General features: G+C 35.3%; 1 protein-coding gene across 3 annotated transcripts in view; it reads right to left on the bottom strand.

Moving 5' to 3' along the window:
- The window catches only part of SMAP1 (small ArfGAP 1), a 164,214-nt gene that overhangs the window by 122,955 nt on the left and 17,801 nt on the right, over positions 1 to 23,458 (bottom strand). For all 3 annotated transcript variants that reach the window (XM_027602610.1, XM_027602609.1, XM_027602611.1), the window contains one exon: positions 5,095 to 5,228. In XM_027602610.1, coding sequence (XP_027458411.1) covers positions 5,095 to 5,228 — 134 coding nt within the window. The remainder of the gene's footprint in view (positions 1 to 5,094; positions 5,229 to 23,458) is intronic.

Below are 23,458 nucleotides of genomic sequence, written 5' to 3' on the forward strand. Positions count from 1 at the left end.
GAACACCAAAGGTCTCTAATAGGCAATCTAAAAAAGAATTGAAATTCACCGTAGAAGCCACTACTGGACAGTTGGGGAAAAACCACCTGCACAAAAAATAACAGCTGAATCCATGAGAGTGAGTTCTCCTATGGAGACAGACTGAAGAACAACAGGGCTGAAGACAAAACTGTAGAAAATCTCCAGTAGGGGGAAAAAACAGAAAAAGAAATAGTAAAAAAAAAAATACGAGACTAAATAAACCAAATAGAAGACATGGTGAGTAACTTTAGCTTCTTTCACAAACAAAAGCTTCAAGAAGGCAATGGGTAGTTATCAAGTGAAGCAGGAAGACCAAGGAGGAGGAGGAAAGAGAGTTGGATTTGGCCATTAGGGGTAACTAGTATTCTTTGTGAGTGCAAACTTAGCAGAATGATGGGAACAGAAATGAGTTAGTAGAAGCAGAAGTAAGGTAAAGACACCAGAAATTCAACTGCTAAAGGAAGAGAAGAGCCAGTCACTAGAATACAGTGGCTAGCACACTGAGTACTTAATAAATGCTCAGTGGCTGAATAAGCAAACAAATGGACAAATGAATATAGCAGAGTCAAGAGCTGTATGATGAGGGAAAGATGGTATTAGGAAGACTTTTATGGCAGAAGGGTGTGAGTAATAGGTTTCAAAGAAGAAGAAAGAATTTAAATGTGCCTCCAAATGAATATAATTTTTTTAATTAGGTGGAAAAGCAGGAAGGAAAGCTGCAAATGAAAATAAAGGCAGAGAAACTAGCAGCTACCACCTTCCATTCTACCCTTAAAACAAGAGAACAAAAAGCTGAAGTCAAAGCAGAAATATTCAAGAGTTGGATGGAATAAGAAGCAAACAAGCTTCTATTCTTTTGTTATAATAGTAAGCAAGGACGTGAAGAGTTGAGTTTAAAGATCCTTCCTTCTAGCCAAAATATAGTCAAAGCTAAAGTAAAAATGGTAAAGATATTAACAGAGGGAGTAAAAATACCCACAAAATGTTGCAGGCAAGTTCACTAAGGATAAATCATAGGCCTACGGAGACTGGGCAGTTTCAAACGTGAAGTTCCCCAGAATATAGTTTATAAACGAATAAATTTCAGTTGTGTGGCCTTGGTGTTCCCAAGAAAATACTAACTACCACATCAATAAATGACACTAGTCAGTAGTAAATAAAGAATCTGTGAAAGAAAATTACTAAAAGATTTATAGATACATAAAGTATTAAAAGTAGTCCAAAAGTTATCAAGATAAATACCAAACATATGGGGTATACTTTGCAATAGGGACAAAAATCTCACTAAGATGTTTTATTAGGCAGCACAATTTACAAGACCGCACAAAGTAAGCCAAGAAACTTGAAAGCACAAGTAACATTCCTCTGTAGTAAAAATAAGGTGTTTTTATTTTAACTCCTTCAATAGAGACAATGAAAACTGAGTAATTAAAAATTAATAATGGAGAAAAATGGTAATCAATACTTGGGGTTAATGAACCATTACAAAATAATAAAGATTATAGTATTTATAAAAGTACAAAGTGGTTCTTTCTAAAAATTTGAAAAGTGCCTGATATTAAACCCAAGATGAAAGACATTTAATCTAACCATGAACCACATTTTAAAAAAGAATTTTGATTAAAATGTAAGGTAACTCTATTTCCATGCTAATAAAAATCAAAATAAGTTCTGATAAATTTTCTTTTAAAAATAAGCATAAAGCAATTCTAACACAGCTGTGATATGGTAGATGCCCTAAAACTTGATTCACACACTCACAACATGTATATAAATGATATAGATATGTCATATATATAATGCCAGTTGATAAGAAGCTTTGAGGCAAAACTTAAGTAGTTACATTTTATGGAGACACGCAAAAAAGAATATTTTCATTTAACAGTTTGGGTTCAGAGATTAAATCATGTTTCCACATTTGCTATTAAAGATCTAAAAATATATACAACTACCCAAAACTAAGTATCATCTTTGAAAATTAGAAATATGATTTTCATGAAATGTTGGGGGTGGTGGTAAGGGAAGACACAGGGTAGAAGTATATGCAAAAAAGTACTTTCCTTCTGCAAATAAATGCCTCCTGAGCTTTTTTTTAATAGCAAAGAAATTCTTAGAAAATGTCATCTGAATAAGGAACACTCAATCACACTGCAATCTTCACTCTTCCTAACCTGAATTAAGAGTCAGAGTTAATAAGAACAAGCTCCAAAAGATAAAAATCTCAATGTACAGCAACCTAAGGGTACAGACATCAGTGTAGTGGTTGTCCCTAGGGAACCTGACTATAAACTGGCACAAGAAAATTTTATAGGATGATGGAAATGCTCTGTATATCTTCACTGGGGTGTTGGTGACACAGTATAGACATTTGTCTAGACACATAAAACTCACTTATATCTGTAAATTGTTGTCTCTGTAATTATACTTCAATTTTTTTAAGTAAAAAATAAAATGCATAGGTATAAACAGAGTTGGATTATATGGAACATACCTACCATCAAAGGCAAAAGGATACATTTAAATCTGAGTAACGAGCAACCTCAATAGACAACTGGTATGATTACCTAATCATCTCAAAATGCCTTAACATCCAATATTACTAAAAATGAATTAATTATATTTCACAAGCAACCTCAAAAAGTAATTAATACTCAACACCACACAGTGAATCAATTTATTTACTTAGTAGTACATTTAGTAACCAATTCATCACAGATTTACTAGGAAGCTACATTGCTTAAGATCAGAAAGATATTCAAGGGAGCAATACTGAAGGTTTTAAACAATGAACAAATGGACTAATACTACTAATAAGTGATAAGCTAATATCGAGTATTTAAAAATGTGCCAGGTACTGTTCTAAATGCTCTCCCCATATTAACTTATTCTATCCTCACAGCAACCCACAGAAGGAGACATTCTTCCTATTCCCATTTCATAAATGAAGGAAAGTGAGGTACCCTGAGGTTAAGTATCCTGTCAGGAGTACCCAGGTCAAACTCTGGCAGTCTAGCTAGAGACAACTTTCTAAATCACTTTGTTCTACTGCCTTTTTAGAATCAGTTGCCTTGAAATTTTCTAGGTTAAAATAAAGGTTGTGCTGTATAAAATGGAACCTTGGGGTCTTCACTCATTCCTTACTCATTTATATTGCATAGTAGTCCCAGAGTGATTTTTAAAGAACAACTCTGGCTTTGCTTGCAAGTACTTACAAGCCCACCGTAAGAATACTGGATGGCTTACTCATCTGTCCGTGTGATTAAGCTTCTTTATACCTTTTTTTAATAAAACTTCATTGTCTACTCATTTAACCTTATTCTCACCACAGAACACTGAAAGAGGAGCTCTGTGATATATGAAGCCATACAGAGCATTCTCTGGTTATAAGTACTTATCAAAAGTCTTGCATTCCAAAATAATAATTCTTATTTCAAGAAGCTGAGAGCTGGAACCATACAAATAGTGTTCAAATACAATTTCAAAGACTGTATATTACTTAATAATTGTTGTCAAAGCCTGCCATTTTTAATAATTTAGTATCTTGCTGTGTAACTATAACCTATTCCACAAAAAAAACAGTGAACTGCAGCTGCAGCCCTCTGACTGGGAAGCTCTGCTCTCAGGTATAGGAAAAGAACAGCTGCCCACCTCAAATAAGCTGCTATTCAACTCCTTTTAACAGCCTAGTTGAGAAAAATATTATTTCTGGAAAACTCAATTGTCCAAGGATTTCATGTTTTGTCCTTAGTGTGAAATGAACCATTAAAAAGGCAATACACCTTGGGTCTTGAATGCGTTGTAACTACATAACCCATTACAAACACCAAGGTACATTTTCAAGCTACACTTCGCATTTTCTTGAAGGCAACTTAAGAAACAACATTATGAAATCTGTTACCACAGTCACTATAGAGATATTATCAAGAACAGAGCCTTATATGCAATGTTCAAAAAGCTCTGCTTCCTTGATACAACAAGTAAGCCTTCTCCTCGAGGATTAGGAAAATACATAAAGTGCCATATTTCCTTTTATGCCCTAGCCAGCAAAAACCTCAAAAACTTATTTAAGAGTGAACTAAATAAGCTACGCTTGACTTTAGAGCCTTAAGATCTCTTGGCTATTTTTTACAAGTATTTCTAAGATTTAATTTTTTTTTAATATTTAAATCTTGGCTCTATCTAGAATTTACTTTGGCATAAATATGTCTTTAGCCCAGAAGTTTTACTTTCTTTAACCAAATCTTTATTTATTTATGACCCACCACCCCCAAGCATTATATTCTATTCTTTCACCCTTACCTCACCCTATCCATGCCAATTCCTGTGTTCTTTTTGTTTTTTTCTGATTAGAGGTATGTATGAGTATCACTTAAGTTCACTACATATATTGTGTACTGAGCCTTCATACTGACTAAAAGTAATTCAAAAAGAGCATTAAAAAAAGTTGGAATAATTTCACTGTGAACTACAAAATTAAAACCAGCCGAAATAAACATTTTTATTTTAGCAGTTAACCTTAAGGATCAGAAAGTAAGATTTTGAAAATTTAAGACTGTCACACTGTAAAAATGGCAAGCCCTTAAAATTACAAATTTATCTCTAACACAACTAAACCAACTCAAAACAAATCAGTCACTAGAACATTTGCTAACTGGGCTATCTTCGAACTACTGGGACCTGTCTGAAAATCAAGAACACTTCTGTAAAAAAGGGAAATCCTTCAAGTCAGTTCTTAGGCAAGAGGTGATTTATTTTTTATCTTTACCCAGGCTCCCTCTACTGACAGAAAAACAACACCACAAATTTCATTAACACAAGGAAAAGGAATTGATTTTTTTAAAGATTTCAAAAGCAACATTTTAAATAAGAATAGATCAAAAACTGAGTTCACTATGGACCCAAGAAGATATAAACATTTGAGAGTGGACATTTCAGGTAACACCCAAATTTTATATCTGGCACATGCCATTTCAACATACTCCATTTTCAATGTTAATCCTGATGCAAGAAGGGTTAAAGATTTTAAATGCATTTTAGATATTGTAAATAATCTCTTAGTAAGAAAATGTTTACCTGTATCTGTTCTGGTGTCCATTGGTCTAGGTTGACTGACTTGACCCTGGATATATGAACCCCAAGATTTCTATGGATTCCAGCACATCTGATGCAAATAAATACACCAATATTCCAGGAAGCCCATCGAGGACCTAATTAAGGAGAAAAAACAAAGATAAACAAATATTAAAAACTAAAATAAATATTATGGCAGCTTTTAAGCAGCATTCTGATTTTTTACAAAATTATAATGGAGGCTTACAGAATTTTACATGCTCAAATTTTCAATTGGCACCAGCAGCAAGGTTATAAATCAACCTTCAAGAACTTTAATGAGTTTACTAATTTTGCTTTTCTAGAAACTTTCCCAAGTCTGTCTAAGAATTTAAAACTAATTTATGTGAACCAGGAATGGTAATACCCCACAGTAAAAAGTTCTTTATTAAATGTGTAAGGTGTTCCTTAAAAGATTAGCAACAAATATAAATCAGAGTTTTTAATGAAATGTAGACATTAGTAAGAAACACACAACCAACTAAAAGAAAAATGTGCAAAAAGATATGAATGGGTAATTCACAGAAGAAATGTAAAGACCAATAAACATAAACATATATGAGCTCACTAGTAGGGAAAATGCCCTTTAAAACTACAACAATCTCCATTTTACATTCAACACATTGGAAAAAATTTTTTAATCAACTAAATGTTAGAAAGACTGAGAAACAGTAAGGTCTGCCTCAAGAAGCCTTAAAACAACATGAATAAATCCTAAATATAACCCTGAATTAAGAAAAGTTATAAACTACGGTGCACTATAAAATATAAAAAATTCTGAAAAACACAGTAGAGAAACTCACAGAAGGATACAAGAACACAAAGCCTTAGGTGTACTATTCTTTATGTCTTTGAATGTATTTTCTTGATAATTTTAAATATTCTTTTTTTAATTTAATTAGCCCACATATAGTACATTAGTTTTTGATGTAGTGTTCAAAGATTCATCAGTTGTGTGTAACACCCAGTGCTCATCACATCACGTGCCCTCCCTAATGCCTGTCACCTAGGTACCCCATCCCTCCACCCACCTCCCTTTCCGCAACCCTGTTTGTTTCCCGGAGTCAAGAGTCTCTCATGGTTTGTCTCCCTCTCTAATTTCCTCCCATCCAGTCTTCCCTCCCCTCCCCTATGATCCTCTGCACTATTCCTTACATTCCACATGAATGAAACCAGATGATAATTGTCTATCTCTGACCAACTTATTTCACTTAGCATAATTCCCTCCAGTTCCATCCATGTCGATGTAAATAGTAGGTATTCATCCTTTCTGATGGCTGAGTAATATTCCATTGTGTGTGTGTGTGTGTGTGTGTGTGTGTGTGTGTGTGTGTGTGTATATACGTATATATACCACATCTTCATTCATCTGTCGAAGGACATCTCGGCTCCTTCCACAGTTTGGCTATTGTGGACATTGCTGCTATGAACACTGGGGTGCAGGTGCCCCTTCTTTTCACTATATCTGTATCTTTGGGGTAAATACCCAGTAGAGCAATTGCTGGGTTGTAGGGTAGCTCTATTTTTAACTTCTTGAGGAATCTCCATACTGTTTTCCAGAGTGGCTGCCCCAGTTTGCATTCCCACCAACAGTGTAAGAGGGTTTCCCATTCTTCACATCCTCTCCAACATCGGTCGTTTCCTGTCTCGTGAATTTTAGCCATTCTAACTGGTGTAAGGTGGTATCTCATTGTGGTTTTGATCTGTATTTCCCTGATGGCAAGTGATGTGGAGCATTTTTTCATGTGTCTGTTGGTCTTTTGGATGTCTTCTTTGGAAAAATGTCTGTTTGTGTCTTCTGCCCATTTCTTGACTGGATTATTTGTTTTTTTTGAGTGCTGAGTTTGATAAGTTCTGTATAGATTTTGGATACTAGCCCTTTATCTAATATGTCATTTGCAAATATCTTCTCCCATTCCATAGGTTGCCTTTTAGTTTTGTTGACTGTTTCCTTTGCCATGCAGAAGCTTTTCATCTTGATGAAGTCCCAATAGTTCATTTTTGCCCTTGTTTCCCTTGCCTTTGGTGATGTCTCTAGGAAGAAGTTGCTGCAGCCGAGGTCAAAGAGGTTGCTGCCTGTGTTCTCCTCTAGGAGTCTGATGGATTCCTGTCTCACATTTAGGTCTTTCATCCACTTTGAGTTTATTTTTGTGTGTGGTGTAAGAGAATGGTCCGGTTTTATTCTTCTGCATGTGGCTGTCCAATTTTCCCAGCACCATTTATTGAAGAGACTGTCTTCTTTCCATTGGACATTCTTTCCTGCTTTGTCAAAGATGAGTTGACCATAGAGTTGAGGGTCCATTTCTGGGCTCTCTATTCTGTTCCATTGATCTATGTGTCTGTTTTTGTGCCAGTACCATACCGTCTTGATGATCACAGCTTTGTAATAGAGCTGGAAGTTAGGCACTGTGATGACCCCAGCTTTGGTTTTCTTTTTCAACATTCCCCTGGCTATTCAGGGTCTTTTCTGGTTCCATACAAATTTTAGGATTGTTTGTTCCAGCTCTGTGAAAACTGTAATTTTAAATATTCTTATGATTATTTTCATATATTGCTTGTATAATTAAAGTAAAAAACTGGAAAAACAAAATATCTGACAATTATGTCAACTATTCAGAAGCTTATACCTGACTTTTATAAATCACCTGATTATGAAAAAAATATATACAGCATATCAATAAAAACCAAACTTTTTAAAACATTTATTAGACTTGTTTTAAGTAAATTTTTTTTATCTAAACGTGAGATTTAATCGACAAAATAACACTGAAGCCAGTAATTCCAATGCAGTAAAACTAAACACATTCCTCTCCAAAATTCTTTAGGAAGTAGTCCATGCATATACAATTTATACCAAAATATCCTGCTTTTAAGTTTGAGAAGTGACACCTATAAACTGACAAACATTTGGGACATGTTTTCTTTAAATGTCTGATTGCTGAAAGCATGGAAATGAATTAAAGACCAAAGACCTGTATTGTCAACCTACTCTGCCCTCACTGAGCTACATGAATTACCCCGCACTAATAACGAACCGAGCTACAAGGTTCTCATGTTAAGTGGAGTCAGGATTGGCTGCCTCATTACTTAGGTGAGTCTTGTACAGAAAATAGTTTGAAAGTTTTAAAGCACTACTTAAGTGCAAGTTATTGTCATCTTAAGAAAGTTTGAAAATCAAAATACAATACGTTCCTACTCTAGAAAAGTTTCTACACTGGTCTGCAAAACAACTGTATCTTAAAATTTCCTCAGAAACAATTCCCAAAAGGGCAGTGAACCCAGAGCGTGATGGGAAAGGATTTTCAACACTCTCCAAGTGTTGCCTTCATTTTTCTTCTTAAAATAGAATGATTCCCCTCAAAATATGTTAGACCCATAGCTAAATACAAATGGAGATTTTCTCTACAGCACAATTTTTCTGATGCAGCAAATGTTATGACTAAATGAATTAATTAGAAAGCATCATTTGTGGGGTGCCTGGGTGGCCCAGTCAGTTGAGCATCTGACTCTTGATTTCAGCTCAGGTCATGGTCTTGGGGTCATGGGATTGAGCCCTGTGTCAAGCTCTGCACTCAGCATGGAGTATGCTTGTCCCTCTCCCTTGGCTCCTCTCTCTCTCTCTCTTTCCCTCCCTCAAATAAATAAATAAAATCTTAAAAAAAAAAAAAGCAAGCAAGAAAGTATCATTTGCACGATGTCACAGTAACTGTCCATGCAGGTAAGAAGTTGTAGCACCAAATAGAGTGGTGCATTTTTACAATAACCAAAGATAATAAAGGGATCAAATGTATAAATGCAAAATACAAGAATAATGCTTAGCAGTAATAGAAAAAAATGGGCATATTACTATTGAACAAAAAGCCAGATATAATTAAATGTTAAGTGGTGTTCAGGTTTTACACAGCTTTACACATTGCTATCACTTATGGGAAATGTCAGCCCCAATCGTTTTTTACCAATTTAAATAATAATGCAATTTTGTCAACGCATCTTTCTTTGGAATATAGCTATTGCATCTTAACCAATATAGTTAGGCACCTTCAAAAATAAACTTTTAAAAGCCTAACCAAAATTACAATTGGGTTATCCACTCTATAAAATTAGGTAAAATTTACCTAAAATTGATAAAATAATAGCTGCTCAACATGGTAGTCATTCAAGTATTGGTATGAAATCTTCATTTTCATTCCCCAAACTATTGGTGAATACTTACCAACTCTGTGCCAAGTAAATGCTATTAAAAATAGACACAAAGGTAAAAAGCTAAGTTCCCAGACTCAGGAGGCCAAGACAAGTATAAATATGTATAACAATTTAAAAAACAATTTGGTGAAATCTAGTAAAGTTCTAGATGAATAAACCCCTCCACCAGGAAATCTATTCATACTTACACACACACACACACACACACACACACACACACACACACACAGATTGACCAATTTATATATGTAATATGACATATCTAGGTACACGTACACAGTCACATATAAGATACCCTACAGCAGTTATTTTAAATGGCAGATCACAACTCATTAGTTTAATCTCAACAAGTATTCTTTTTAAGATTTTATTTATTTATTTGACAGAGACACAGCGAGAGAGGGAACATAAGCAGGGGGAGTGGGAGAGGGAGAAGCAGTCTTCCAGAACGCAAAGGAGGGAGCCCAATGCAGGGCTCGATCCCAGGACCCTGGGATCATGACCTGAGCCAAAGCCAGACGCTTAACCAACTGAACCACCCAGAAGCCCCCAAGTATTTATTTTTAAAAGAGAAGAGAAAAAGTTATGAGTGCATCACACAAAGGGTAAAAATAGTTTTATTAAACTTTTTTTAAAAATCAGTAACATACAGGGGCACATGGGTGGCACAGGCAGTTGAGTGGCCTACTCTTGGTTTGCACTCCAGGGGTGATCTCAGGGTCATGAGATCAAGCCCCACACATCGGTCTCCAAGCTCAGCATGGAGTCTGCTTGGGACTCCCTCTGCCCCCACCCCCACATGAGCACACTCATGCATGTAGTTTCTCTCTATCTAAAATAAATAAATAAATCTTTTAAGAAATCAGTAACATACATATATACGTATATAGACACATGTACACACAGAAATCAAGTCATGCTGTAAAATGCTTTTTCTCTGGGTCATGGTCAAATATGGCTGAAAAACACTACAAAGAAACTCATACATGTCTTTAAGAAGCATGTACCAGAATATTTATAGCAGCACGGATTCCTAAAATGACTAGAATAACTTAAATGTTCACTAATATGATTATCTCACCATACAATGTGAAAATGAATAATCTGCATGTATCAACATGGATAAAATCTTATTTACAACATGGAGTAAATAATTTTAGCATTGATCTATGATTATATATGCCCTCTCCTGCCTTCTTGTCTTTGCATTTGTTGCTGTCTCTGCCCCAAATGTTTCTTCCTTAGGTCTTCATATGCCTGGCTCACTTTGTTGTATCGGCCTCAGTTCAGCTACCTGCTCACAAAGGACTCCCATGACTGCTCTAGGTAGATTTGCCTCCCCCAGTTACTTTCCATCATTTATATATAATACTTCCAGCAATCTGTCCTGAAGTTTACACAAAAATCTAAGGTAAACAAATAGATTTATACAAATAGGTAAATAGCTGGAGGGTTTAATTATTTTAGAGCTAAATCTCAAACTACGCAAAATTAAAGACAAAGTAGACAAAGATCAGTATCTCTCAAATTCTAATGCGTGTACATAACCCTAGGGATATTACAGATTCTCATTCTGTAGCCCTCCAATGGCACCTAAGATCATGCATTCCTAACAAGCAACCAATGATGTCCATGCTGCCATCCACACAGCACATTTAAAATAGCAAGACTCTAAATTATTCTTGACAAGGTCTTCAACTCAAGCATTCAGTATACTTCTTGACCTGTTTTCATTATTCTTACTGAGTATATGACTCAAATTGTGAAAATTTATTTTAATATACTAGCAATCAAATCTGAGGAAAAAAATCCAGAGTTTATTTAGAATTCAAATACTGGGTTGTTTTGAATGACCCATATCACTACCGCACTTAAAAGCAACACAAAGAGGGGCGCCTGGGTGGCTCAGTCGTTAAGCGTCTGCCTTCAGGTCAGGTCATGATCCCGGGGTTCTGGGATCTGCCCTGCGTCGGGCTCCCTGCTCAGCGGGAAGCCTGCTTCTCCCTCTCCCACTCCCCCTGCTTGTGTTCCCTCTCTGGCTGTCTCTCTCTCTGTCAAATGAAAAAAAAAAAAAAAGGCAACACAAATAAGCGAGCATCAACCAAACTAATTATTACTTATCTCATAATCACAATCACACTAAAACAAAGCTCTATTAACAAGAGATGTTATTTGGTCTCCCTAATATTAGCACCTTGACTCACATCCTTCATCACCAAATACTTAGAGAACACTAACTAACAATCCAAACATATCACCTTAAAGGATTAATAAATGTGGCAACAATAAGAACGGAAATGGACAAATGTGAGGATCACCAGGAAGAACTGATAGGAGTTAGTGATTGAGAAACAGTGATAAAGGAGAAGATAGAGACCAAGATGTCTGTAAGTTCTATTTTAGTCTGGGACTTAAACCATAAAGATACTTGTAGACTCAGAAAATTTTGCAGGTAATCTGTTGAATGCTTTAAATGACAGTGACACATGGAGATGAAAATGTCCATCAAAAATAGGAATACAGGACTTAAGTTCAAACTAGAGATACAAACCTGAGTACCTTCAAAATGGCAGTTGTAGCCACAAGAACAAAAGAACAAAAGAAGCAGAATACAAAGTCTGAGGGAGAAAATGAAAAGTAATACAAAAATAGAGGCCAGGGTCTTAAAGCAAATATAGTCAACAATGTCAAAGACTTCAAAGAAGTTTTTGAGGAGAGAATATCTGGATATGTTAACCAAGAGGTCATAGGTAACCTCATGGCGATGAGGCAGGAGAAAGGGAGGGAATTCATTCATTCTGAATTCCATTACCAGATTAGTAGGGAAGGAGGGGAAAAGAAATGAGCTTTACCCACTCTGAATTCATTATCAGATTAAACTCTTTCACCATTTGTCTCCAACTCCAAGCTTTTAACAGTTTTCTATTTTCCTCTATTTTGCTTTCATGACCACTTATAACAACTTACATACTCAGGGAGCCAATCAGAAGACTCACTGTTTTCCCTTGAATACAACTCAATTATCCTGTCTTGAAACTTTCCTTCACACCATTTCCCTTGCCTAGATTGTTCAGCTTATGACCATACAGATCCTACCTCATTTTCAAGGCCTAACTAGAGTCCCATATTATCCAGAAAGCCCTTCCTTATGACTCCATCCCTCCACTCTCCTTTCCTATAAATGTCTACAGCCCATAACAGCTTGTTTCACAGTTTGTATGTTCCAAGAGGCACCTGATATTTTTTTCATTTGTAATTAGTTTTATCTACTAAAGTTAATGGTAAATTTCTCACTAGCCAGGCTCTATATGGCCTTCCACATCACCTACAATAAGGAAACAGGCCTACAGTAAGGGTATATAGGCAGCATGATAAAAAAAATCTGCTAAGTCTGATGACTTGGTCAAATATACAGGTTCTTTGTTTGATACCTGAAGCAATTCATTTACTATTTTAAAAAATGGAAGCAAAAGCAATTAACTGTGAGGCAAAACTATTGTTTTTAATATCCATTTAGCCATTCTGCCTCTTAATAATAAAAGCCCCTAAGTTTTAGCTAGAACCATGGCTGCCCAGATAGAGACTACAGTTCTCAGCCTCCACTGCAGCTGTGGTCACATGACCAAGTTCTGGCCAATGGAATGTGAGCAGAAATGATGTTTTGGCATTAACCAAATTAGGCCTGTATTCCCCTTGCCTCTTCCCCTTTCCCATTAGCTACAGCATAATAAGAAATGAGCCTGCTATCTTGGACTCAGATATTAAAGCCCTATGTTGAAGATGACATAACCTACTCTGTCCATACCGGACAGTTCATCTCCAGACTAATGTGAAGGAGAAATAAATTTATATACTGTTTAAGCCACAGTATTTGGGGGTCTTTTTGTTACAGCATCGAAGCCTGTAATCTACCTAATTCAACGTGAATTATATTTGCTTGTTGGTGGCAGGAAATAAAATGTGCCAGAGATTTAATCCTTTATTTCAGAGCCAAAATTCTAAGAGGTATTAAAGAATAATAAAGCACAGTTTTGCCAAACCTTAGTTCTCCAGATTCAATTTAAATAACCAAATATATGTTAAGTGTCTGTTTTTACGAAGGTATTAAATGAAGAAGACAAAACACAGGTCCTCCCTTCAAGGAGTTTGTACTCTAAAAGTCATACGATGGTTATAAAGTACAAATAATGGTGGGAACACAGAAGAGGAAAAGATGAATGTTGGCCAGGGATATTAGTACAAGCTTTGTAGGGACAGTGGCATTTGAGATGATTACCAAAAGGTAAGTCGAGTTATAACAGGCAAAGTCTGGATGAAGTACATTCTAGGTAAAATGAACAGTACCTCTCCCTTCCAACCTTGAAGAATTTCAGCTATGCTGTAAGGCTGTAGCCAAAAAAAATAATAATGCAGCATCTGATTATTGTTGTTTCTTTTATGTAAATACAAATTTGATTTTTTTTTAACTTGTGATATATATGCACCTAAATACCAAGTACCAAGGGGCTAATAACTTTCAAATAGAGATGACAGTTTTAAGATATGGAAACTCTGAAGAAAGTGGAAAAATGAGATTTAAGGAACTATAAGTTATTACATATCTAAGCAATATTTTAAAATATTATATATCTAAACAATGAACAGGAATTTTACTGAGAACTGAATATACTTATTTTATAATTTTCATACCATTTGAGAAATAAGATGAAATTGCATTTAATTATATTAAATTGAAATTCACAATTCAAGTGAATTGCATTCACTTCTGAGAAGAAATTTCTCTTAAGTTTCTGATTACTATGACAGACTAACAAACTGAAAAGCTACTTTTGAATTTTTTTATAAATAGAAAATAAAACTAGATAAGGAGCAGAGAATATAGCACTAACTGCTAAATGTCATTTCTTTTTAAGATTTAGTTCTTCTATAAAGCCTTCGCCAATTCCCCCAAAACTTCTTTAACATTTATCACAATGACCTACAGTTAACTGTTTTAGCTAAGTTTTCTGAGAAACAGTGATCTCTTTGAGAATAGGATAATTATATTGATCTCTGTATGCTCTCTATGCTTCCTAATATCTGGTATAAAAACGGAGTCTCTAGTTTACAAATGATAGCTAAGACCTTGAGCCACCTGAATTCTGCTGCCAAAACCGCTAGGAGGTACTTTTAGAGGAAAACACCACTTGAATATGCAAGACATCATTCACCATATTTCCAGATACACTGTCTGATGTAATCCTAATAAATATGTGAGGTAGGTAGGTATTACCACACCATTTTCAGGACTAAGAAACTTAGAGTCAAATTGCTAGAAAGAGGGAGAGAAAAAGCCAAGACTATACCACAGGCAGATCCCAAAATGCAACTGTAGAAACTGCATCTCCTACTATGATAATTCCAACCTTCCAAACAAAATTCCTTTACACTGGCTGACTGCTTTTACTTTATTCTGTCAACTTTTTGACATGCCAAATCACTTACTGTTGAGGCCAATAATATAGATTTAAAGATATAAATAATCTTTTCAACTCTCCAGAATTATCAAATGCTACCCATACTATTACAAGTTCACTTTATTTCTTTCCCCATAATACCCAAGATTAGAGGCAGTAGAACTGGATTTGGTTTGATTTGTTGGAGAAGGAAATTGTAAAGGATAGAGAATTTTGATCAAGGGGGAAAAGAGAGGAGGACAAAGGCAAAATCAACTGAGACTTAAAGAGTGTTTTCATAAGACAGCATCACAGCAGTGGATGCCTAGGGAAAGGGACACACAGTAAAGCAATACAAGGATCCTAAAGAGAACAGCCTGTATCAAAATACTGTCCACAATCAAGCATGAAACAAGGAAGAAGCCCTTTCTCTTTTCCTATCCCAAGGCCCTTTGTTCTTTACCTGAGCCTTTCACTGCTCCTGGTCAGCTACATTATAGAATTACGTTCACTTGTAGATCAGCAAGAGAACCAAGCAACAACCCCTGAAAACATGTTTTCTACATTGTAAACAACCAAACTACAAACTTGCAAAAGAACCTGTATGTGTGTGGTGGGGGGAGGGGAATCACTGAAAATAAACATGAGGAGAGGGGCCTTTTGAGAATGATGGGTATGTTCTAAAATTTTACTATGGTGATGGCTGCAAGACTCTGTTAATACATTAAAAATCATTGTATTACACACTTAAAATAAGTGAATTTTATAGTATGTAAGTTATATCTCAATGAGGCTATTTTTAAAAAAAACCTGTATACATTTCTTTAAATGCATGATCTCATGGGTCATGAGATCGAGCCCCATGTCAGGCTCCCCACTCACTGCTAGAGTCTCTCCCTCTGCCCCTCCCTGCACACACCTGTTCCCTCTCCCTCTCTCTCTCTCTAAAATAAATCTTAAGAAAAAAAAGAGTTTGCAGAATTAAAAAGTTTAAAGAGAAGTTCCATACATAGTATTTCAACAATATTTTAAATTGCCAAACCCTTTCTTCCAGCAAACATACACCAGAATGTTTCATTTTTTAAAATATCAAATATTTCAACATACAAGGTTTTACTAAGAAGGAAATAAAATGTTCTTTATTTTTTTTTTTTAAATCTGAATGTAACTAACATACTTTGGTATGACTAGTCACCTATGGTTGACCTACCTCAAATTCATGTTTTCCTATTAAGTAGCATCAGTGATGCTAAAAAGACGACATGTAGGGATAACACTTGATAATCAGGGTTCCTAAGTGACTTTACAAGATTTAAAGAGTCATTACAATGCTGATTAGAAGAGTCATGCTATTTTAATCAATCACTACCTGGAAGTTGGTATAGGAAACACTAATGGAGGCCAAGCGATTGTGATTACTAAAAAATGAGCTCACAGAAATTTCCTTAAAACCTCTCTATTCAGAAAGAGCATATAAGTTATAATATTTAAATAATTCCCTCAAAAATGTTTTTTCTTCTTTTTTAAGTCTGTTAGACTCAGAATAGTAACACATGTATTTAACTAACAAATATTTACTGAATGCTTACTATTTCAAGGTACTACTGTATCTTGTACTGTACCTTGTACAAGACTCTGGAGATTCAGTGATAAACAAAACAGATAAACTCCTGCCTCATGGAAATTCCAATGGAAAGCTGTACACAAACATGTAAAAGTAATACTGTGTCAACAGCAGTGAATATTATGGAGAAAAATAAAGGAAAAATGGATAAGGAGTACAGATGGAAAGGAAGAAGGGAGAGGTAATTGTTATTTGGTCAGGAAAAGTTGTATTTCACCAGAGATCTGAAGAAAGTAGGGGAACAAACTATGCAGCTAAGTGGGCAAGAGGAATTAAGGCAAAAGGAACGATAAGCACAATGGACCTGAGGAAGCGGATATGCCTTCCTCAGGTTTAAGGTATACCTTGAGAAATGTTTAAGGCATGTTTAAGCAATACCAATGAGGTTTTGTTTGTTTTTTAAAGGATCTATGAAGGGCTACTTTTACATCCCTACATCAAATATAATAATAAAACATTTACTATGAAATATTTGTAAATGGTTGTTGCTCAAACCATTTGTAGTCCCTAAGAATAAATCAGCATAATCAGTACATATACAGACTTCCAGCATTTTAATTCAGTGCCCAGCACGTGCTTAGTAAGTATGAAAGAAAGACAAAAGAGAATAAAGCTAAATAAGAAAAATAGTGCTAAGATTCCTCCAAAGAATATTTGGGGCATGCACTGCTATTCCCAGGCATGGAAGGGATTATAAGGCAAAAACCAAAAGTAATCTACCCTATTCTCTCCAAACCTCAAAGTCTAACTGCATGAAATAGAGCTGGCAAAAATACTCGAAAGATTTATGTCCATTAATTATCTTAAGAAAGCAGACTGTGTTAGGGTGCCTGGGTGGCTCAGTTGGTTAAGCATCTGCCTTCTGCTCAGGCCATGATCCCAGTGTCCTGGGATCAAGCCCCATGTCGGGCTCTCTGCTCAGTGGAGCATCTGCTTCTCCCTCTGCCTCTTCCTCCTCACTCAAAGGTACATCATAACATAAATGCTTAAAACTACAGATGAATTGAAAAATCTTAAAAGCAGCTGGGCAGAAGAAATGCATAACATACAAAGAAACAAATATAATGATGACAATTTTCTCATCAGAAATAAGGCTACAAAAAAAAAAAAATAATGCTACCTAGCCAGGGAAACATCTTAAAAGTATTGAAAGTGAAATACTGCACACTGAGAAGTGTTTACTTGCTAAAATATCTTTCAAAAACAATGGTGACATAAAAAGGACAGAAATCAATGAAACAGAAAATATGAAAACAACAAAGAAGGTCAATGAAAATAAAAGGTGATTATTTGAGAATATCAATAAAATTGATAAATCTTTATCCTAACTGATTAAGAAAAGAGGTAAAACACAAATGACCATATCAGGAATGAGAGAAGGGGAATCATTACAGATTCTAAAGATACTAGAAAAATAAGGGAATATTATAAATAATTTTATGCTAATAACTTCACTGATTCTTTGAAAGACACAAATGAGCTCTTTCCACAAGGAAAAGATAACCTGAATAGCCTTTCTATTAAAGAAACTGGATCTGTAATTAAAAACCTTCCATCAAAACCCAAGTGGTTTCACTAGGGAAATCTACCAAACAATTAAGGAATGATACAAATTCTACACAAACTCTTCAGGAAACTGGGGCGGGGGGGGGGGGGGGGGGGGGGGGGGGGGGGGCGGGGGAATAGGTATGAGGTAATTCCCAATTCATTCTATGAGGTCAAAATAACCCTGATACCAAAACCAGACAAGGACATCATTAGAAATGAAACATACAGATCAACACCCTTCATGAATATTTGCAAAAATTCTTAATAAAGTTTTAGCAAATCAAATCCAGGAATATATGAAAAAGATAATACATCATGACCAAGTGTGGTTCATCCCAGGAATGCAAGGTTAGTTTAACATTCAATCAAAATCAAATGTCATCCCCTATATTAAAGAACAACAACAACAAAACACTATGATCTCAACAGATGCAGAAAAAGCATTGATAATATCAACATCCATTTCTGATTTTTAAAAATCTCAGCAAACTAGAAATAGAGGGGAACTTCCTCAATTCAATAAAAAAAATCTGTGAAAAACTTTTGGCCAACACATATTTAAGGATGAAAGTTTGCATGCTTTCTCCTTTAACATCATGAACAAGACAACCAAGTCCACTGTCACCACTCTTATTTTACTGAAGGTTCTAGCTAGTGAAATAAGGTAAGAAAAAGGCATCCAAGTTGGAGAGGAAGTAAAAATTGTCTTTATTTGAGGATGACAATCATCTAGTAGGAAATCTGAATCTATAAAAAAGCTACTAAAACAATTACATGAGGTTAGTTAGCAAGGTTGCAGGATACAAGACAAATATGCAAAAACCTACTATATTTCCATATTCCAACAACAATCAGAAATTGAAATGTTTGGGGCACCTAGCTGGCTCAGTCAGTGGAGCACACAACTCTTGGTCTCAGGGTTGTGAGTTTGAGCCCCGCACCGGATATAGAGATTACTTAAAAATAAAATCTTAAAAAAAAGAAAAGAAAAGAAAGTGAAATGTTAAAAAAATCCATTTACAATAACATTTAAAACTAAGAACTACTTAGAAATAAATCTGACAGAAGACCTGCATCCTGAAGACTACAAAATATTGCTAAGAGAAATAAGATGCAAATAAATGGAGAGATGTACTTTGTTCATGGATTGGAAGACTTTATATTGTTAAAGATGTCAGTTCTCACCCAAATGAATCTACATACTCAAGGCAAGTTCAATTTAAATCCCAGAAGATTACTTTGTAGAAATGGACAAACTAGTTCTAAAATTCATATGGAAATTCAAGGAACCTAGAATAGCAAAAACAACTTTGAAAAAGAATAACAAAGTTGGAGGACTTATATTACATGACTCCAAGACTTATTATAAAGCTACAATAATAGGATATTATAATATTAGCATAAAAGTAAACAACAGATCAATGGAGCATAACAAAATCCAGAAGTTCTCCCATATACATGTGGTTGACTTTTGAGAAAAGTGCAAAGGAAATTCAGAGAAAAGACAATTTTTTCAAGAAATGGTGCTGGAACAACTGAATACCCATATACAAAAAAATTAACTTTGATTCATACCTGTATCATATACAAACAGCAACTCAAAATGAAAAATGGCCATAAATACAGAATTGTAAAACTTTTAGGAAACAGCATGGGAGAAAATCTTCAGAATTTGGTTAGGAAAGAGTCCTCAGACTTGCCAAAAAAACATAATCCATAAAAAGAAAAATTCATAAATTGGACGTCATCAAAATTAAAACTTTTGTTCAGGGACACCTGGGTGGCTCAGTCAGTTAGGCATCTCCCTTTGGCTCAGGTTGTGATCTCAGGGTTCTGAGATCCAGCCCCACATCACATCGGGCTCCCTGCTCAGTGGGGAATCTGCTTCTCCCTCTCCCTCTGCTGCTCCCCCTGCTTGTGCTCTCTCACTCTCTCTCTCAAATAAATAAAATCTTAAAAAAAAAAAAAAAAGATCATGTGAAAAGGATGTAACGACAGGCTACAGGAGAAAATAGTTGCATATATCTGACAAAAGACTAACGTCTAAAGTATATAAAGCACTTTCAAAATTCAATAGTATCTTGATAATGGGGGAAGCTACACGTGTAGAGGCAAGGGGCAGACGGAAAATATCTGTACCTTCTTAATTTTGCTGTGAACCTAAAACTGCTCTTAAAAAGTCTATTTAAAAAAAAAACACAACTCAGTAAAAAAAAAAAATCAATTAGAAAATGAAAGACATGGGGGCGCCTGGGTGGCTCAGACGGTTGGGCGTCTGCCTTCAGCTTGGGTCATGGTCCCAGGGTCCTGGGATCGAGCCCCGCATTAGGCTCCCTGCTGAGCGGGGAGTCTGCTTCTCCCTCTCCCTCTGCCTGCTGCTTTCCCGGCTTGCACACACCCTCTCTCTCTGTCAAAAATAAATTAAAAAAAAAAAAAGAAAATGAAAGACATGAACAGATATTTCACTGAAGAGAATATACAGATGGCAAAATAAGCACATGAAAAAGATGTTCAAAACCATTAGCGCCATCAGGGAAATGCAAATCAAAACCAGTATCACTATCATTACACATCCAACAATGGATAATGTAAAAAACAGTGACAACACCAAATGCTAGAAAAGATGTGAAAACAATGGACTACTCATACATTGCTGGTGGGAAAGTAAAATAATGCAGCCACTTTGGAAAAGCTTTGCAGTTTTTTTATGATTCTAAGTATGCCATTACCATACAACCCAGTAATTATACTAAGGGCACTTCACAGAGAAATGAAAATTTATGTCACACAAAAACCTGTACACAAATTTATAGCTTTATTCATAATAGTCAAAAACTAGAAATGGCTCAGAGGTCCTTCCGCAGATGAATGGTTAAACTATGGAACATACACATATACAACATAAAATTCTACTTATTAATATAAAGGAAAGTACTACTAATACATGCAACCATTTGGACGAATCTCCAAAGAACAACACTGAGTAAATAACACCAATCCCAAAAGTATCATATGATCCCACTTATATATTATATTTGAAATGACAAAATTTTAGAAGTGGGAAACAGATTAATGCTTGCCAGAGGTCAGGAATGGGAGGGGTACAAAAATGGGAGGAAGGTGTGTGTGGTTATAAAAGGACAATTCAAGAGATCCTAGTGGTGATGGAGCTGTACCGTATCTTGGAGTGTGGTGGCAGATACGTAAATCTACACCTGATAAAACTGTATAGAACTTAATACACACACACGAGTACAAGCAAAACTGTAGAAATCACAGTAAAATTGGATGATTATACTGATGTCAATATTCTGGTTATAATACTGTGCTACAGTTTTGCAAGATGTTACCATTAGAGGAAGCTGGTAAAACGTCTATTTTTTAAATCAACTAACATCCATTAAACTATGATTCACCCTGTCATAAAATCTTAAGTTTCTCTACATATGCTCTGATTTTTAGCCTTCTTTCCACCCAAACACACACGAAAGGGAGAAAGAGACTATTACCTCAATTAATAACACAGAGAAAATATGATCATTATTTTTCACTTAACTTTAATCTTCCAAACAGAGAATAAAAACACTAGAAATGTTCAATGCTCTACACTGAGAAAACTGCACTCTAATCATTTGGCAATAAATAAATACACACACACACACACACACACACACACACACACACACACACACACACACACATATATATAAGGTACAACAAATTACATGGTACAAAAAAAAAATCTTAAAGTAAAATCCTACTAAAGAGATTCCCTTAGTTAACTGGGATTCTTTATTGATAACTGTGTTTATCTGAAAAAGTTGCATAGCAAAGAAAGAAATTCATTGCAAATTTAAGAATAATTATTTCATTAAAATAATAATCCTTGTTATTTAAAATTTAAACATTAGAATAACACTGTCAATTGAACTTTCTGTGATATGGAAACATTCTTTAATCTGCACTGTCCTACATGGTAGCTACTAATGACAGGTGGCTATTAAGCCTTGATACGTGGCTAGTGGGAATAAGGAAATGAAAATTTAACTTCAGTTATATAGCCAAATATGGCTACTGGCTACCACATTAGGCAGGGTAGATCTAGAACTTGCAAAAAAAAAAAAAAATCAAAAAAGAATACAAAAACACACAATGTAAAAATAATCATCAATGTAGTGGGTATTTCTCACCCACAACACTACTGGCCTTTTGGGCAGTAATTGTACAGGAATGCCCTAAAGAAAATATATTCCTTTCAAACGATAAATGCATTTTTCCTAAATTTTATGGCCACTCCTGTTAGGGAGTATTGCTTCATTTGAATAAATTACTGAAGCTATTGAGTGAAGAGCAATAATGCATTTTCACCAGCAGAGGGCAGATATATATATATATATATATATATATATATATATATGTTTTAAACGCCTCAAACCAATTTCAAATGTTTAAGGAGTACAATAGTAGTGAATCAAAAGATACTAGATATTAACTTACACAAAAGGAATTGTACTTCTTGGAGTTAAGAGAGAAGAAGTGCTAAAAATAAACATCTTTTTCAAAAATAAACTGACAGGTCTCCCCAGAAACAAGTTTTTGTCAACTTTATCAATTGATTCAGGAGTTAACTATAATCCTTCAAACAAAATAACCCTGACGAATAAAATGTCAGTCAAGCTTTATTTTCAAGGCCATTTACATATATATTAACAATACTCCTTGGGCTGCAAAATAAATTCTAAAGAATTTTCCTCATAGAAAATAAAAGTTGCCAGAATTCCATGGAAAAATAGAGCATTTGTTTCAAAAGTAAACTAAATGCCAAAAACAAAACAAGCCATGAAATTTGGCAAAGGTGCTAAAAAAAAAAAGGCAAATGTTTGCCTCAGAAAAACTTGAGAAATGATCCCAACATACTAAATATTCACTTTCTTGACTCTCACTGTACAGAGGATGGAAAATAGGTTATGAAGCAGTTTCACAACAGACACTTTCATAAAGAGCTTAGAGAACAGTTTTAATGTCTTCCAAAATTAAATGCCCTTTTGTAGCCCCTTTTACCTCCCTATTGAATTTTCCTGATTATACCCCTCTTCTCCGAATGCTTCTCTGTTCTGGTTCTCCTTGCAGTCTCGCAGGCCATTATTTGTTCCTTCAATGATTCTCTACTTCTGACAGCTGTCTCCCTCTAATCTTGGTCACTGACCCTCTGATCTGCAAGTGTCTAATCCACTCATGGCTTTGGCAAACATGTCCACACAGATGATTCCTTTGTGTATCCCGTCTCCTAAGTTTCTGCCTGGTACCTATACCTGCTTCCAGGAATGTGAAAAGCACATGCACTAAGTATATGGACAAACTTGTCCTACCTAGAATAACTTTCTACCTAGAATAACTTTGCCACTCTTCTCCTTTAAGTTTGATTCTTCCTCTTCCTCAAGAACTACCTCTTTTGTTAAAAACCTTCCCCAATTCCTGCTCTTGGTGATTTTTACTTTCTCTGAACTTCTATAATACT

Source organism: Zalophus californianus, chromosome 7, assembly GCF_009762305.2.
Source record: "Zalophus californianus isolate mZalCal1 chromosome 7, mZalCal1.pri.v2, whole genome shotgun sequence".
NCBI classification, from domain to species: domain Eukaryota; kingdom Metazoa; phylum Chordata; class Mammalia; order Carnivora; family Otariidae; genus Zalophus; species Zalophus californianus.